The sequence below is a fragment of the Triturus cristatus genome, chromosome 11 (genome assembly GCF_964204655.1).
Source record: "Triturus cristatus chromosome 11, aTriCri1.1, whole genome shotgun sequence".
NCBI classification, from domain to species: Eukaryota; Metazoa; Chordata; class Amphibia; order Caudata; family Salamandridae; genus Triturus; species Triturus cristatus.
Genome location: NC_140594.1, coordinates 294,842,933 through 294,861,382, shown reverse-complemented (window position 1 = coordinate 294,861,382; position 18,450 = coordinate 294,842,933). Strand labels below are relative to the sequence as shown.

General features: G+C 45.2%; 1 protein-coding gene across 1 annotated transcript in view; it reads right to left on the bottom strand.

Annotated features, from left to right (window-relative positions):
* Positions 1-18,450, bottom strand: part of RHBDD3 (rhomboid domain containing 3) — a 154,869-nt gene that overhangs the window by 30,968 nt on the left and 105,451 nt on the right. The window contains exon 3 of the mRNA XM_085634476.1: positions 10,183-10,569. Coding sequence (XP_085490602.1) covers positions 10,183-10,569 — 387 coding nt within the window. The remainder of the gene's footprint in view (positions 1-10,182; positions 10,570-18,450) is intronic.

Below are 18,450 nucleotides of genomic sequence, written 5' to 3'. Positions count from 1 at the left end.
ACATCCAGCTTGTGATGTGTGTCAGACATTTGGCCACACCGTCTACCTCAGATGTAATTGATACCACTATCTGCGTATCATCAGCATAGGATATTGCAGAAAAACTGCGAGATCGAATGAGTTATGCCAAGGGGGTGACAGATGTTAAATAATGTTGGTGATAATGATGGCCACTGAGCCTCACAAGGAAGAGAGAAGGAGGTATGCCCTCCAAATACCTCAGTCTGTTCTCTATTTGACAGAAAATAACGGAGTAAGGTCAGAGCTGCATCCTTAATACCCAGTTCCTCCGGTCGGTTGACAAGCACTTGATGGTTAACCGTTTCAAACGCTGAGTGCAGCCCTCCCTCCCTTATCCACCTGCATTCGAATCTCCTCAAAAGCTGCAATTAATGCTGATTCTGTACAGTGCTGTGGCTGAAAACCGTGTTGAGATGGACCCAGAAGATCATTTGCCTTCAAAAAGGCCATTAGATCTTCATTTACGGATTGTTCTAATATCTTTGTAGGAAGCTGTAGGCAAGATATAGGCTGGTAGTTCTTGACATTTGCAGGCTCTTGGGACGGTTTTTTAAGATAGGACGTACACATGTTTTTTTCCATGCTGTTGGAAAATGCCCTGAGATAAGAACTTTATTTAAAAGTATGACAAGATAAGCGGCAATCGTGCAGGGAACCATTTGTACTACATATGTCGGACATGGATCCATAGGGGAACCCAATTCAGTGGTTTCCAGCAATCTTGTTACTCTTTCCTCCGTTAAAGGAAGGAAATTGTTGAAACCATTCCATGATTCATTAAGGTTATCATCTGGTTCCACAAAAAAGGAGCTAGCAGAGTCAACCAAGTGATTTACATTCTGATTAGCAGAAAACTCCTCATAAACACTATTTACTTTCCTGTGAAAGAGTTCCGCAAGTTATTACAAAATTCTTGATCTGGCACAAATAGTTTACTCTGATCAAAATTTGAAAGAGCAGTGATTGTTATGAGGAGTTCTCTAGTAGAGTTTCTAGCCAAACCAATTTTCTCAGTAAAAAATGTAGATTTTGCTGAAATAATTGCCGCTTTGTACGCTTCAATAACTAGTTTATATTTATTCTTCACTTCTATACTCTAGTTTTTCCTCCATCTTCGTTCTCTAGTGCCTGCATTTCATTTGCAGGCACTAGAGAAGAATACCAAGGGGCTGATGGATTTTGTATATAGCTTATTCTTGGTTTTTCGGGGGCCAGCTGAGTGACCGCAGAGTCAATCCAGTTTGAAAAGTTATAAGCGGCGGAATGAAAATCAGTATTTAGAAGTAGACTTTATGTAAAACAAGATCTAGCTCTAGTTTATTAATTTTCTGCCAGGGACGTGTTTTAATGGAATTTCTCGAGTTTGTAGCACGAGATTCATCCACTGGGACAGGTAGCTTGAAAAATACTGCACTATGGTCGGTCCATATCAAAGGTAGGTCTTTGTCGAGACAAATTTCTGAAATGTTAGTAAAAATCCCATCAAGGGTACGTATAGCCTTGTGAGTAGGTTCACTAACTATCTGTCTTAGATTAAAACAGCTACGGCAGTCAACCAAGTGTGCAGTTTCCTTAAAGTCCAGATGAAAGCTAAAATCACCCAATAAAGTAAAGCTTGGAAACTCCATGCAAGACTCCATAAAGGTCTGGAAAGACCGTATAAAACTATCCCTTAGACCTGATGGACGATAGATTAAATCACCATTTAATGCCATGGTATTATTAAATTTAAAAGTAAATATCAGAGCTTCTCCCTCTAAGTGAGAAATAGGGGTAAAAACAGCTTTCATATGGTTGCGATAAATAAATCGCAATTCCCCCTCCACTTTTCCCATTTCTATCTACTCTAGACAGCTCATATCCCTCCGTAATGGCAATTTTCAAATCAGGATCTGATGAGTTGTTGGTCTAAGTTTTAGTAAACAGCACACAAGTGAGTACTGCAGCAGTCCTACAGCCTAGCCGGACTGCTTTTAGGTCTCTCCTACCTTTTAATGAGGCCGTGACAGACACCCTGCCAGTGGCTTGGACGAAGTCTTGCACCGGCCCTATGGTTAATCAGCAAAATTGCCAGACACATTGCCCTGCTACACGTGACCCGGCCTTTTTCACTCAGTCATACAAGTCCTCCCAGATGTTCTTGAAGAACTTCGTCCTATTCTGTCACAGACCATTCAGGATGGTCGGGATGCTGCCAAGTTCACAATTCATTGTGGCTTGGACACCACTGACTCAGTTGAACGGGCTATAGGGACCAGTGTTGCCATTTGTCACCATGCATGGCTACGTTCAACTGGATTCTAGGGCGATGGTCAGTCCTCCCTGATGGACATGATGTTCTATGGGACTCACCTGTTTGAGGATAAGGCTGATTCTGCCCTTGAATGCTTCTAGGAGAGAAGGGATACCGCTCACTTTCTGGGGCACTAGAAGGCCGGAAGTCTTCGGCCTATTCTATACCTGCACCCTCACAATGCCTTCCTCTGGTCCAAAATGCTCACCCTGGCCCAGGTTTTATTTGCTCTCGACCCAGGAGACTGAATGCTGGCATGGATCTGCAGGACACCCACCTCCATATTTCCATCTGGCTGGTCCATCAGCTGCAGGACACCCATTTCTATTTTCTCATCCTGCCGAACCATCGGTGCTACCAGTGGTTGGTAGTGGGGGGGATGAGTATTTTCTGTTCACTTTGTGCCCCTTTGGTCTCACCAGTGTCCCTCGAGTGTTCACAAAAGCGATGGTGGCGGTGGCAGCACAACTTTGGAGGTCTGGGGTGCCAGTCTTCCCTCATCTGTTGAAGGCAGTCTCGCTCCAGGCAGTCGTCAACCACCTCCAGACTACGGCGAACCTCCTGTCATCTTTGAGGTTCACTATCAACATACCTAAGTCACACCTGACTCCTTCGCAGCCGCTCCTCTTCATTGGAACCATTCTGGACATGGTCTGGTTTCATGCCTTTCCCCTGGGAAAGAGAGTCCAGCACGTTTAGGCTTTGATCCTGATCATTCAGCCTTGGTCTTGGATTTCAGTGAGGTGACTGAGGCTGCTGGGACTGATGGCCTTGTGCATCCTGCTGGTCAATCACGCCTGGTGGTATGTACGGGCTCTGCAGTAACAGTGGACACAACATCAAGGGAAACTCCCCAATCATGTTGAGATTTCAGAAGAGGCTGCAAAAGATGTGCAGTGGTGATTGCTGAACCATGATTGGGTCAGCAGAATACCCCTTTACCATCCCCACCCAGAGCTGACAGTGCATCATTTCTGGCATTAGGCGGTCATCTGGAAGAGATGGCGATCAAAGGCCTCTGGTCGACTCCTGGCTCCACATCAAATTTTTGGAGCAGAGGGCCATCCGCTTGGTGCTGAAAGCCTTCCTACCATCCATCAAAGGGAGGGGACAATGGTACAGGTGCTCACGGACAACACCACCGTCATGTGGTACTGCAACAATCAGGGCAGGGTGGTGTGAGGTCACGGACCCTGTGTCAGTAGGCCATATTCCTCTGAAAACAGCTGGTCCACCAAGGAATTTTTCCGACAGTATTATTAAATCCCAGGGCGGACAAGCATAGCCGTTGGCGCTCAGCGGATTACGAGTGACAATTACACCCAGAGGTGGCTCAAGGTCTCTTCCGCAAATGGTGAGAACCTTGGCTTGATCTGTTTGCTACCGCCGAGAATGTACAATGGCAGCACTTCTGTGCTTTGGAGTTTCCAAGGTGTCTCTCGCTCGGAGAGGCGTTACACTCCGAGTGGAACTTGGGACTTGGACTCCTGCATGCCTTTCCACTGATACCATTCCTGCTTTGAGGGCTCAAGAAGATCAGGACAGACCGGGCTCAAGTCATCCTAGTGGCACTGGATTGGGCACAGCAAATTTGGTATCCAGAACTCCTGGGCTTGAACATATGTCCTACGATCAGGCTGCCCCTCCAGGACGCATCAAACATTTTGGAGCAATAGAGGGATAATAACCAGGTCGCCCTCCACACTCTGATCCATTAAGAAATGACCTGGTTACATAGAACACTGCAGCCTTTCAATGTTATATCTACAAGAGAAAGGGGGCGGGTTTTCTTTAAATCGATCTACTCTTATGTCAGGCTACGCTTATTCAGCAGTCGTGCCCAACCCCAAGCGTTCTTTCTTTTAAAAATGTATAGTTTGTCAATCCACCACGCACATCCTCACATCAATTACAGAAAGGGAAAAAGGTGTGAAAAGTCAGAAAGTACCTCACGTAAACACTATCTGTAGAGCTGCTGGTTGGTAATCACCAGTATGCTCACGTTGTCATCATTGGTAACTTTCATGACAAAAAACATAAAAAGGGATAGTGAAAATGTTGCCCAAATCTTGAAATCGTATGGAAAGGTGAAGGAAAATCAGGACCCCGTAAAATGCAACAGAAACCTCTTTTCTCAACTAAAAAGTGTTGTGGCTCACTTTTTGTTGTACATACTTTAAATTCCACAGTGTCCACACTCACGAAGGCTTATGAAGTACAGAGCATCAGTAGAGCAGCATTCAATGGGTGGCTGCACTAAAATTCGTTTTTAATTCACCTTCTGAGTGAGTTGCTGGTAGGAGTACACCGGGCGACCACTTGATCATTTTGAAAGTATCAGTGAGGTGGAGATGCGTCCCCAAGCCCTAATGAAATTACCAAAAATGTACATGGCAATGAAACATGTCCGCCATTCCAATTAACGATGGTCTAAACATGCGGTTCTTTTTAATCTGAGTGTGGACACTGTGGAAATTAAAGTATGTATAACAAAAAGTGAGCCACAACTCTTTTTAGTTGAGAAAAGTGGTTTCAGTTGCACTTTACATGGGTCCTGATTTTCCTTCACCTTTCCACATGATTTCAAGATTTGGGCAAAATTTTTACTATCCCTTTTTAGATCGAGCCTACAGCAGCGCATTTTAGTAAGGGGCTTCAGAAAGCTCACCAAAGCTCACCACACGCTCGTGCGTGTGTTTTTCTCATAGGTTATTGGGCTTTGCGTGCGTCTTTCTAAGAAAGACAGCACGCAATTGGGCAAAGGCGGGTGCATGTCCCACCTTTGCTCCGCCCACGGCCTATTGCTTGCTGTTACCCGCACGGGCCACATCTGTTTTCAATTATCGTGCACAGATGCGTGCGCTATAATGCAAAACAGATGTCTCGCTGTGGCGCGCGTGCGTGCACGTACCACTCGCGTGCCTGTTACTTCTTGCTCTCCTTGTAGCCCTCCTCAGTAAATGGGATGCCAGGAGTGTCTGGGCCCGGGTGCAGGTTTACTTCCAACCTCCTACAATTCACACAGTGCGCGGCCCCGGGGACGCACAGCGCCTCGAGGAGGGAAGGCTGGATGTGCAGACAGCTGCGCTTCAGGACCGGCGCGTCAGTACGACAGCAACGCCATCGGAGACCCGTCCTGGGAGTGGCTAAATGGCGCAGGGAAGAGTATCGAAAGCTAAGAGGGCTGTGACCCCTTTTAATTGCAATCTCCAGGGGGTGTCCATCACTGCGCTGTCACCATATGTCTGCCGGCGCTGGTCGTCTAAATACAAGCACGTACTAAGTGGCAAGCGTGTGCGACCGCAGCAGCGCCCCGTGCCCTTTCACCCCCACCCGCCTGCAAGGTACGGAGCAAGAGTTCAAACCGCAGCAGCCTGCACTTACTCCTGTCTGAGACGGACGCCCAGCAGCAGGCTGTATTCACTCCTGTCTGAGAGGACAAGACGGGCGCTCAGCAGCGGGCCGCACTTACCGCTGTCTGAGGGCGACAAAAGGGCATGCACAGGCAGATCTAACACCTGTCTGACGAGTGAGACGGGCATGTGTAGACTGCATTTACTCCTGTCTGAGAAGATGAGACCGATGCGCAGCAGTAGGTTGCATTTACTACTGTCTGAGGAGTGAGACGGGCGTGTGTAGGCTGCACTTACTCCTGTCTGAGAGGATGAGACAGGCATGCGCAAAATGCGCTTACTCCTGTCTGAGAGGACGAGACTGGCGCGCAGCAGGCAGGGTGCACTTACTCATGTCTAGGGAATGAGACTGACATGCACTTACTCCTCTTTGAGGGGGTGAGGCAGACGTGCACTTACCCATAATCTTCTCTGAGGGGGTGAGGCAGACGTGCACTTACCCTTACTCCTCTCTGAGGGGGTGAGACGGGCACGCACCTACTCCTCTGAGAGGGAGGGACGGGCGCGCACTTACTCCACCTCTGAGGGGATGACACGGGCGTGCACTTGATTTACTCCTGCCTCCGAGGATGAGCAGGGCATGCGCAAGCTAGGGGCGTCTCCTGAGCATCGTAGCCTCATTTTAATGAATGATTACCCACCAGAGGGAAGTTATACTGACTGCCGACGCTGTATCTGGTGGGCTCAAGGTCAACTGCAGGGTGATAGTTTAAAAACTATTTTTCCCCAAGGGATAAACTAGAAAATGAAATCCTCATCCCTGGCGCATCCAGGGCCACTGCTGGGTGTCTGCAAGATCGGCCCGCTATACAAACATACTTCACAAACTCTGAATGCCACGGACGTGGAGTCATCCACACTGGTGGGTGGGCACAGTTGGCATGACGTGGCATCCACCCATTTGGGAATATGAACATTCCACTGTTATGATGGATTTCCGCAACGGCAAATTGAGTCCAATGGGTGGGCTTGTCAGCGTCCCTTGATAGTCACTTGTAAAAGTACAGTCCCAGCTCACTGTCACGTGACACACCCATAGGCAGAACACTGTTTTCATGTGACGGTGCAAACACACATTATTCGTTTTTTTAACCAATAGGTCTCGCCTTTGGGACCTTATAAGTGTTTAGTTATCGCACACAATATCCTTGGTGCAACAACATCAACTATTGCATGCCTAAACACTTATAAGGTCCCATAGGCGAGACCTATTGGCTATGCCAATGCTTGTTCTTTTTTTGTCATGAAGGTTACCAATGATGACAACGTGAACACACTGGTGAGTACCAACCAGCAGCTCTACAGGTGGTGTTTACGTGAGGTACTTTCTGACTTTTAACACCTTTTTTCCTTTCTGTAATTGATGTGAGGATGTGCGTGGTGGATTAAAAAACTATAATTTTTTAAAGAAAGAACACTTGGGGTTGGGCACGACTGCTGAATAAGCGTAGCCTGACATATGAGTAGATTGATTTAAAGAGAATCCACCCCCTTTCTTTTGTAGATATAACATTGAAAGGCTGCAGTGTTCTATCTAACTTGTTCATTTGTGTGTGGATCAGTGCCCCTCCAGGAGGACCTGATGTCGCAGCCACGGGGCAGGGTTCTGCACCTGGGCCTTTACAACCTACACCTGCATATTTGGAGATTAAGCAGTGGCAGCTGAACACCTTAGACCTTCCACCTGAGGTGGTTGATATAATCTTGGCAGCCAGGCATCCCTCAATGAAAACTGTATACACCCGTCACTGGGACAAATTCGTGGTTTGGTTGACCGACTCCAGGCCAAACTGTTTGATGTTTTATTATTTGTCTCTTACCCAGCAAGGCTTTGCTCTGGGCACAGTTAAAAGTTTTCTTTCAGCTGTCTCGTCCATCTTAAGGTTGACTGATCAGCCCTCTTTATTTATATCACCAGTTGTAATGATTTTTGAATGGGTTAAAAACGTTTCCCCCTTTTCCATTAGTGATGTCCCAATGGGACCTCAATCTTGTCCTTACTTATATAATGTGTACTCCATTTCAAATGCTCCACAGCTGTCCTTTGCGGCTTCTCACCATTAAAAAAAGTGTTGCTGCTTCGTCAGAAGTTGATTATGCGTGCTAGAACCTCCTTTCTACCAAAAGTTGTGACACCATTCCACCTTAAGTCAAACCATCACCCACCGGCATTCTATGCTCTGCCTCACCCCTATAAGAGGGAGGAGATTCTCCATCGCTTGGACCCCAAAATAGCGCTCAGTTTCTACATCGGTCGTTCCAAAGACCACTGGGGTGGACATTCAGCTCTCTGTAGGGCTCACCGGGCGAAAAATAGGCAAAGCTGTGCAGAAACATAACTTTCAAGTTGGATCAGCTACACAGTGGCGAAAAAACAACCACCAGAAGGCTTCCACTCAACCAGGTCCAAAGATGCTACCACTGCTTAGATGTCTAGGACATGGAATCCACATACTGCCAGGCAGCTACGTGGGCGTCCCACCATACATTCACGATGCACTATTGTCTGCACAGTAAAGTTTGCAGAGAGGGGCATTTTGCCTGCTTGACCCTGAGTCCACTCACAGACCCACTTCCAAATAGGTACTGCGTTGGTATTTTCAAACGATGAGGAATCTGCAGCTAGAAGTCTCTATCAGAGAAACAAGTTGCTTACCTTTATAACACTCTTTCTAGTAGAGACTCTATCTAGCCAAAGATTCATCACCAACACCTCCATCCTCCCCGTTCAGTCACTGGACTGTACCTCTTAATAATATCCTAAGTCTAGGAATCTACACACTGATGAACTAATTTAGCTTTTGGGGCTCCACCTCTGGAGGCGTGGACAGTCTTGAAAACAACGGACGTAAGCACGAGTGAGTGGAGTCTTTATATGCCCCGCGTATCACTTCCAGAGCACGGTACAATCTTTCGGCGCGCAGAGGTACTATGAAAAAAAGTTTCCAGATCCAGTCTGATGCATGGGGAATATTCAAATGGTGAGGAATCTGCGGCTAGATAACGTCTCTACCAGAAAGAGCATTACGGAAGGTAAGTAACTAACTTGTTCTTTGACTAGGGTGTGCGATGTCGTCTGTGTACAACCTAAGAGAGGTAGTTGTCTGGAAAACTTACATTAATCAGATCTGACAAGCAGCATGTGCTGCTATACAACAATGTAGCCACCTAAGGAAGTGTTGCTCAGGGGCCTTTGAGGACTTCTCTGACCCAACAATAGCAGGTCCTTCAAGTGACGTGGTACACTCTCTAACAATTAACCCCCTGGATAGTGAGGCCTGGCCCATGCCCCTGAAGAGTAGACCTCAAAGAAGTGAATGCTAAATGAACTAACATAAAGGAGCAGGGTAACTCCTGAGTAGAGACTCAGTCAGGTGCTTATTCCTCTTCCTGTGCAATCCCAGGTGGAAACTGCGCACCTTGTAAATATACCAATACTGTCCAGAGCAGTATCTAGTGGGTGTGCTGCACTATGGAGACACCAGAATGGGGTATAACATGCTAATGGTGTTTCTCCCAGATCCAAGGTACCAAAAGGTTGCTTTGAGCAGTTTATAGCAAAATATGTGCTAGGTTTTACCCAACAACAATTATGCTGTCAGACTCACACAGGGTATGCTTTTTGTGCCAGGTATAATCCGGATTCAGTTGTAAATCAGAATTTGTACAGAAAAGAGACTGATTCTCTAAGTAGACACCACGAGTCAAATGTTCCTAGGCAGTCACCAGGACCTCTGGGTTTGACATATAGTCCCATCAGAGCTTATGTCCCCATAAAGATGGCCCTAGCTGGCCCACTTACGTTTTTAGAACCTGGAATTAACTAGGGTTTTCTTTTGGGCCAACATGAATCCAGAAAGTTGTTCAACTAGTTTGTCTCAGAAGTTTAAGGAGAAACCACATGACTTTCCAATATTAGTTTAAGTGATGCGCACCCACTATGGATGGTTGCGAGGAGGAAACGATTAAGATGGAAGTGTAAAAGTAAATTTGATCATCATTCTGAGACAAAGGAACAATTAGTAAGATGAATATGAAGCAACAATCGACTCCTTAGTGTCAGTGCCTCAACCAGAAAAGCATAACAGGGTCTAACCATCCAAAACAGTTTACACTATTATGTTAATGGTAACTAGCGTCATCCGTTACTGAGTTATAAAAATGTCTGGAGCTTAATAGCAGGAGTATAGCATTTGACTGCAAGTCTTGAGTTTCATTATTCATCTTTAAAAAGTGCAGGTATGAAAAACTGATTTTGCGGTTGTAGATCAGAAGCCAAATCGTGGCCCTAGTGATCTGATACAAGGGTTTGTGGTTTACATTAGACAAACGTCACATCTACATACATATTCACGTCTTTAAAAAATTCAGGTACTCCCCTTCACAAAAATATATTCTATCCTGTAGTCCATTGCAAGCTTGTGCCCTCATTAGGGTCCACTGATGAAAGGATACAGAAGAGACCTGTAAGCAGCCCACAAATGTACAAGAGTATGGGGGGTTCATGGAACAATAAATAAGTGAATAAAATAATTCCGCAAGGGAGTGCCAATGCTACAATACGCCCTAGCACCCCTCTTCGCCGAGTAAATGACCTCGCCGCCAACAAGCCAATGTGCACAGTGGTGAACCCACAGGAACTACCAGGTGACTGGAAAAGGAGCAGGGCAGGGATGAGGTAGAGAGCTGCTGACGTTGTCGCAACGAGGGCAGTGCGCTGCAGGTAAGGCAGGGTCCCCAGGGCACGTTCCTCATTCCAACCTATTACAACAAAGATGAGAAGGTCGAGGAACAGAAAGGACATGCCTGGAGGGCACACAGGATAGGTGAACATACGGTGCACTGTGGGAGCAAAGAAAATAAAAGAACATTTGTGAAAAGCACCAATGAGGAGTATGTATAAAATAACAGTAAACATTGCTTTGTTTATTTCATGTTACAGGGATGCATTGAAGTGAAGGTGAAAAGTACATTTCACACATAAGGTGTGCATTCACTATTTCACTTAAGATAAGAAATAGCCATTCAGTCACAATTCAGTGACACCTAGAAGGCACAATGTACAAGATTATCACTGGTTTTGTAATTAGCTAGTCTTTCTGTTATTCTGGCTACAAGATTAATATCTTCAAACCCCAAGGAGAGACACTGATGCAAAGGAATGGTGCAAAATTTACACCCGCTCTAAAGACATTGCCACATTCATTGACATGAACCCAAAAAGCATAAAGGATTCTATGAGAATGGTGTAAAATATCCTGAGAACAGCGTTTAACAGGCTGCACAACTTAGAACTGTGCACAGCAGGTATTTGATGAAAATTGACCCTTAATGCAGGATCGCTCTAGATGTTTTGCCTTTGCTTAATCCTACTTTTGATGTTATAGAACTCCTTAACCCTCCTGACCAGTGGTAAAATGCTTGCGCTCCTTCCTTTAAACATGATGAAATTGGTATACACTTAACTGGCATATTTAACTTATCGATAAGTCCCTAACATATGGTACCAAGGTGTACCCTATATGTTAAATGTCACAAGTGGACTGCAGCACCCATTCTGCCATCCAATACTATGATAATGTACACATCACTGCAGGCCTGCCACCAGGAGCCTGGCTGTGCAGGTTATACCTGCAAGTTCGACCTGTCAAAATAACCCTTTGTGACAGGCATAAATCTTCCTTTTAAATATTTATAAGTCACCGCAAAGTATGCCTTATTGCTTATACAGCAGAGTGCTTCATATGTAAAAGATGGACATGTAAGAAAGTTTAATGTAAAACATGTCCTTACAGTGATTAGCATCTCAAAGCTATTTTCACTATAGGAAGGCTGGTTGTTCCATAGGAAATCACTGGAATTAAATATTAAATACGAATACTGTATCTGGGGTATGGGACTAGCTAGACATAATTAAACAGCTGTTTTTAATGGGCGAGCCACTCAAAGCTCGAGCCAGGCTCGAGCTTGAAACCTGGCTCTGGCTCAATTCGAGGACCAGGATGTGGCGTTATGACCAGCGCTGCAGACTTTGGAACCAGGGAACCAGGTTTGAATCTCGGCATCGCTCATCATCCTGTGGTTCTGGGCTAATTACAATCTCCCTGTGCCTATAAAAATGAATGTGACCTTGTGCTGGCAGGTTTGGGCTTGACCAGCATGTATGGCTTTGTTCACCACCCTGGATTGATACCTATGAAAGGTGCCCCTCAGAGTGCCCGACTGCAGTTTGCACATGGACAGTGTCCTTTTTTAAATTTTTATAACTTCTCATCCACTTGCAGGCCAAAAAGACGTTCTCCATCAATTGGGATGATCAGGACATGTTTCCGGACCTCCGACTTGAATTCCAAGATGTGAAGCCACACACACTGCTGGAACTGGGAATCTGGGCATCATAGTACATAGCTTCTCCTCAGCCAAAAAGAGGGGACTTAGCAGAAATATTGCTGGTTTCTGGATGAATGAACAGCCTTTTCTGGCTGGTGTAAAGTTGCCTAATCAGTTTCTCCAAGATGGGAACCTCAGATTCCTCAAATCTTGTCATCGACGGGGCCTTTGGAATGGACTTAGAGCTCGGTGTCGATTTTGGCAGCAAAGAGGGTGATTTTGTGGCCTTTGGCGAGAGGAGGTCGAAGAGCGACGCAGCTAGACACCAAAGCCTTCTCTCAATGCCAACTGGAGCACAAGTGCAGCAGTGGACTGGAATCAGAGGTATTCTTACTACACTGCTCATAGTTCAATGCACAACTCCTGCAGTGAGTGGGATTTCAGCGTGTGCTGGAGTGGTACTTGTGCCCGTAGATGTCTTCTTGGTGTGGGGCACTGCTAGCAGTAAAGCCAGAAGGCGCCTTGTCCTGATCTTCTCCCTCAGAGGCACTAGAGGACAAGGTTTCAGAGCTTGGTGAGCCACTGGGAATGTGGAAGGGCCCACCGCTTCTGACTCTAAGACGAGCAGGTCCTATTTACTGAAGATGGTGGACATCTCGAAGCATGACTGCTGTTGAATTTACAAGCACAACCAAATCTTTCCCTGGTACATCAGGATCTTTATAAACCAAAAGGCAAGGCAGAACTTTCAAGAAGTATTGTTATGATCGTGGGAGAGGCAGAGAGCCCATGGATACTAAATATTGCAGTTAGTACAAAATTGGAAGGGTGTGGGTTCCATCACCCCCTTTCTGTCTGCATTCTCAGAGTCGAAGCGGTTGCAGTTGGTATAAACTGTAGAGTTAGATCACATAGCAAGTGTAATCCGGGTCGTCAGTCTCAAAGGATGGAGTAGTTGGACCTGAAACACTGCGAGAAATTTGTCAATCTCTGAGCCGTTGCTGAACCGTCTGAACGAGATAGCAGAAAAAGCATCCTACGGTGGAGTCTATGAATGCTGTGGACTAAGGAAGGAGATGCAGCACAGCCTATGACTCGAACCTTCTTAAAAGAAAAACAAAATGTCTAAGCCCAACACTACAAGGCAGGAGGCTGCAGAGCATGAGTAGCTACAGGCACACGTTACAAACACAAACTTCTATGCACTGTTTAGCTAACTTCAGCAGGTTTGAACATCCACACAATAATGGTTAGTGAAAGTGTGTGGTGTAGACCAAGTAGCTTCTCTGCATGTCTGCTGCGAATATGTTATCTAAGAAAGCCTTTGTAGGCCTTTGCTTTCTGGTGGAATATGAACCTCAGCACTGAATGCAAAGGTGGTTTTGCCTTTGCATAAAAAAAACTTGCTTCAGAAGGATGTTTAGGACAAATCTTAATAATTTGTTAGTGTTTATGGAGAAAATTCCATGAAGAACAGTCTTGAGTCAGTGCAAATTCTGTTTAATTGTGGTTGCATAGGGTACTGATACTTTCTCAGGGTTGGGCAACAGCAAAATACAGCCAACACGTGTTTCGCCCCATTACATGGCCACCTGGCCTGGGGCTGCCTCAGGGCTGCAGTGATATGTCACATAAATGAAAAAAAGAACACATGGTAGAACCATATTCATAAACATGGCAAGGTGTAAACATGGGAAGGAAAAAAATAAGTATTACATAAAAACACCGTAAGAAATGCATAGGAATAGTTGGTGAGAGAACGGTCCGTGACACATATAATATATATCATGCATATGTGGCAATTGAGACGAATAGACAATATTATATGAGGACAGAAAGGACGTAAGAATTTGCATATTTAAAATTAAAGGTTATAGAACGGACCGGTTGTAAAAACATCACGCATGTGTTGCAAATTGTACGAGCGAGCATTGGGAAGGGCGTTTTGGTGGTAGCATATAAGGTAGATTAAACTCCGCATTGGTTGCACAGAAAATAAAAAACAATAAGTTCGTTAAGCGGTATTTAAATCACGTATTAATGGCACAAGAAGACATTTGAGTGGTAAATGGACAATGATTGGTGAGTAGAGCATAGAGTTCAATGGAAAGTCATGCGGAAAGGCAAAACGGCATATTAGAATGTGAGGTAAAACATTCACGTGTGTTGTATGATAAACGAGAAAGCACTGGAAAAAGGCGGTTCGGTAATTGCATATGAGGTAAATTGTACATCGTAAAGAACGACCAGAAAGCGTAAGGAAAACAGTTTGATAAACAGTATTTTCCACCTGCTTACAAATCACGAAAAACATTTCAGCAGTAAATGGGCATTGATCGGAGCGATTTCAGCGCGGGGCATACAAATCAATTAGGAGTCATGGTAAAGAGTAAATGAGCATATTAGAATGCGAGGGAAAACATTTGTGATCAAAACAGTAGCAGAATACATGTTCGATTTGCGGTGGAGAAAGACATTAAAACAAAGGCATAGAGTATTAGAATTATCGTAATCATCATTCGGGAAGGATCATCGGGTCAGGATATCCAGTGTGGGTAAAAGGAAAAGAGGGTTGAAAATTAGAATAAGAATAGCGAGCAACAGGAAGATTATGAGGTGAATGAAGGCTCAGAGGGTGACCTAGTTAAGAAACGAGTTGGACTTGGTCTCGTATACCGGAGTGTTTAATAAGAGAGTAGGCGCGTTACGAATGTGGGTAAAAGGGAGTCTATGCGGGACAAGGTGTACAGAAAGAGCGAAAGGGGCAATGTATCTGGGGTCAGCATGCTTACCGTAAAGAATTGTAGAGGGGCTCTGTTTGTCCCATATGTTCTGAGAAAGAGCATCCGTAATCTGGGAAAGATAGAGAATTAAGTACCGCTGAGTCGGGTGCCTCAGGGTGAAGGCGTGCCGGTGAGGGGAGAGTCATGGGTGTGAGCTTACCTGTATGTCATATATTAGAAGGCGCGTCGCCTTAGGGTAGTCTCTCCTACGGTCAGTGATAACAAAAGCGGCTCCGAAGGGAGGTGTGTAAAAAGGTCTCCTGATGACGAGTTGCGGGTCATGTCAGGGAGGAACTCAGTGAGGGCAAAATCGGTGCCGGGTCAACGGTAGTCAAAAAGCACCATCTTGGAGTGTAGTCTCAAATAGGAAAAAAGGCTCGAAGGTAGAAAAGGGAGTCGAGAAGCGATGAGTGTCAAAAGTGGTGATAATCAGGAGGCGCCTGTGAGTGGGAACTGGTCATGTGGTGGGGTGCTGGACAGGGGGGGACATATAAAGGGGGGCAGCCGGTATCTCAAAAGTGAAAGGAGTGAACAGGTTTATGAGAGAGGAGGGTGATGTGGGCAAAGAGAGGGTTAGGAAAAGGAAGATAGAGGTGTGAGATAGGTACTTGAGTTGATTGTGTCATGGGATTAGCATGATCCTAGAAGTGTAAGTGTAACTTGGTACCAGACATTCATTCACCTAACCAAACATGCATCTCAGCATCTTTATTGAGTCCAAATTTGACTGTGTTGTAGGAGAGTATGAGTTCACTTTCTCTCCTCCTGAGTTTGAGTTCACGATTCCCTCATTGTTTGGCAGGTCGTATCAGTTCCAGGCCAAAGAAGGTAAAGTCCTTTTTGTGTGGATGTGTGTTGTGGAAGTGTTCAGTCAGTGGGTGGCCAGTATTGTATTTATGTATATTCCTGTAGTGTTCTTGAATCAGAGTACGAAGTGGTCGAATGGTACTCCCTATGTAAGCTCGGTTGCATGGACAGATGATAACATAGACGACAAATTGGCTGGTACAGTCAATCCACTCTTTGATGCTGAACTTTTTCCCTTGTGGCATTGGTACTTCTATAGTTTTGTTGATGCTGAGTTTGCAAATACTAAAAAACTTGTATTCATTTGACTATCCATCTTGCTAAACACATTTTTTAAATGGGCTTTCCCAAGTGTGGTTTAGTAAACCCGATAGAGTTATTTTGTCTTACTAATAGACTTTGCTCTGTTAATGTAAAACATTAGTGCCCTCTTAACATCTAATGTGTGCAGTGGTCTCTCTGTCAGTGACTCTGGGTGTGGAAAGAAGCTCGGCTGCTCTCTGGTCTGGTTCACATAAAAAGACAAAACCAGCCTGGGAAAAAAATGTGGGATTACTCCTCAAGACAACTCTATTGCAGTAATCAGAGAAGAGGGTATGCAGTTCCTATAGGGTAAGGGGACAAGGAGGGAGAGATACACACTAATTCCTCGTGGAGACAGAAATGTCCCACAAAGAAGGGCGGGAAGGGGATTCCCAGCTTTGGAACTAGGGCCCTCACACACCTAGCCATTTGTCATGCTTCATCTTTGGGTCTGCTCCACGTCGGGTTGGCGCTGCAATACTCGACGGGCATCCAATGAGGGGCTCTTTAGCGGAGGTCTTTTGTTTCTGCCGTTTGGTGCAGTAGGGGTGAAGGGCCTAGATAAAGTAAATGTGGTGTAGTGGTAAAAGGAAGTGAATAAAACAGGTCAGTTAGTCCTAAAAATACCTTTATTCTGGTTGGCTGACTGCCTAATTAAAACTGTGGAGTGGCGGCTATCTAAGAACACTGTGCCTCAGTAATGTGCTATACTCTCAAGAGGTCAACATATTTCTTGCCTTTGGTGTCTGGAGGATCAGAGGCAATTCTTCAGGACCTTGTCAAATTACTATCTACACAGGGTGGTGAGGTTCCGGCGGCGAGGGGTAGGTCTCCTTGTGTGCATCCATTGGTGTGTTGGACACTAATTCTTGGTGTCATTCATCCCGCCAGATACTGTTGAGGCGAGGCTACTAGAGTGTATAGGTTCCTCAGCATCTGTGGGTACTGGCCTACAGGTTTACGACATGGGAGGTAGGTTGTCCACCTCACCACCCTGTGTAGATAGTAATTTTCCATGGTCCTGGAGAATTGCCTCTGATCCTCCAAACACCACAGGCAAGAAACATGTTGTCCTTTTGAGAGTAGAGCATTATGTTTTGCACTGAGCATTTAGAGCTCTGTATTCCTGATGAAGCAATAATGGACAAATCATCACATCCACTCTGCTGCAAAATATACATGAGTAGTGAGCGTGCAAGCCTCTCGTAGAGTTAGCATACACTCCACAGAAAGCTTAAGATACCAAAACTCTATGGTCTCAAGCACCTAATCGTAATAATAATTTTCTTGAGGTTTGGATATCTCAGCTGGCCCTAATGTTGTGTTAGAAGACATTTCCTAATGGGACTTGTCATGTGGATGGACTGACAGTTCTAGAAGTGCTGGGAACCAGGGCAGGCTTCAGAATTGACCATACGATCACAATTAGTCATTAACGTTTGTCTACATTTCCTCACCACATATGGCTATGAAAGAGGCCTTCACCCCCAATAGTTTCATTATTGTTCCTACAATTAAGAGTCATGTTGTCTGTGTCCAAGTTTAGCACTGCTCTTAGGATCGGCTGAACTTGCTGTGTGTATCTAGTTGGCATTTACTATGAACCCTTTATCTGTGTAGTAGCGAGACTGCTGCTTTTGAGTGTGTGCTAGGCATCGATGTTGGCCTCTTCTCTTCCACCTCCAAGTACAGTTCCTCATGGTTCTCTAGTTGGAACAGCTTCTCTGCTTCAGGTGAGCTCTGTTATTGCATTTTATAAGTGCCCAGCAAGGTTCCCTCCAGTACATAATGGCCTTTTTGTTCTTGAACTTCTTACAGGCGAAGCCAGTGATTTTCCTGGGCCTTGAGGCAACGAGAGGGCACACATTCAGTGATGGTCCGCCCACTGGAATTTAGTGTTACATTTAGCGCAGAACTGGAAGGGCATGTTCTCCACAACCCTTCCTCCCCACTGTCATTCTCGTACAACCTTGGTTCTTGCCAAATCCTTCTCATTTTGGTCGAATTTGAAGCATTAGCTATGAACAGGAGTTGTTCAATGGGATTTTTCAAAGATTCAGGTTTCTGGCGTCAAACAGTTTCCAATTGCTGCTGGATGACACTGGAGCTCGAGAAGAAATGTCTGAATGCGATCATGGAAGAAAAACTGAGGTGGAGTCTTTGTCCTTGTGCATTGTGGGGTTCAAGGAAGTATCACAAGACATCTCGTGACTGCAAACGTCTTCGAGCAAAACAACTTGCAAACATCAGCGTACAACACTGCATGGCAGGAGTAAGCACTGCACGTGATATACAGCAGCACATGCTACAAACATGGTGTCACCTTAAAACAGTAATAACAGGTTTTATGATTAAACCCAACTGTATATCAACCTCGCACAGATGATAATTTGAGTCGGTCTCTCTAGGTTTCTAAACTGTAGGTCCAGCAAAACGTTACAGATTACTGTTTTTTGGATTCCAATATCATCATTTCCTCTGCTTAAGAAAAGCTATCTTA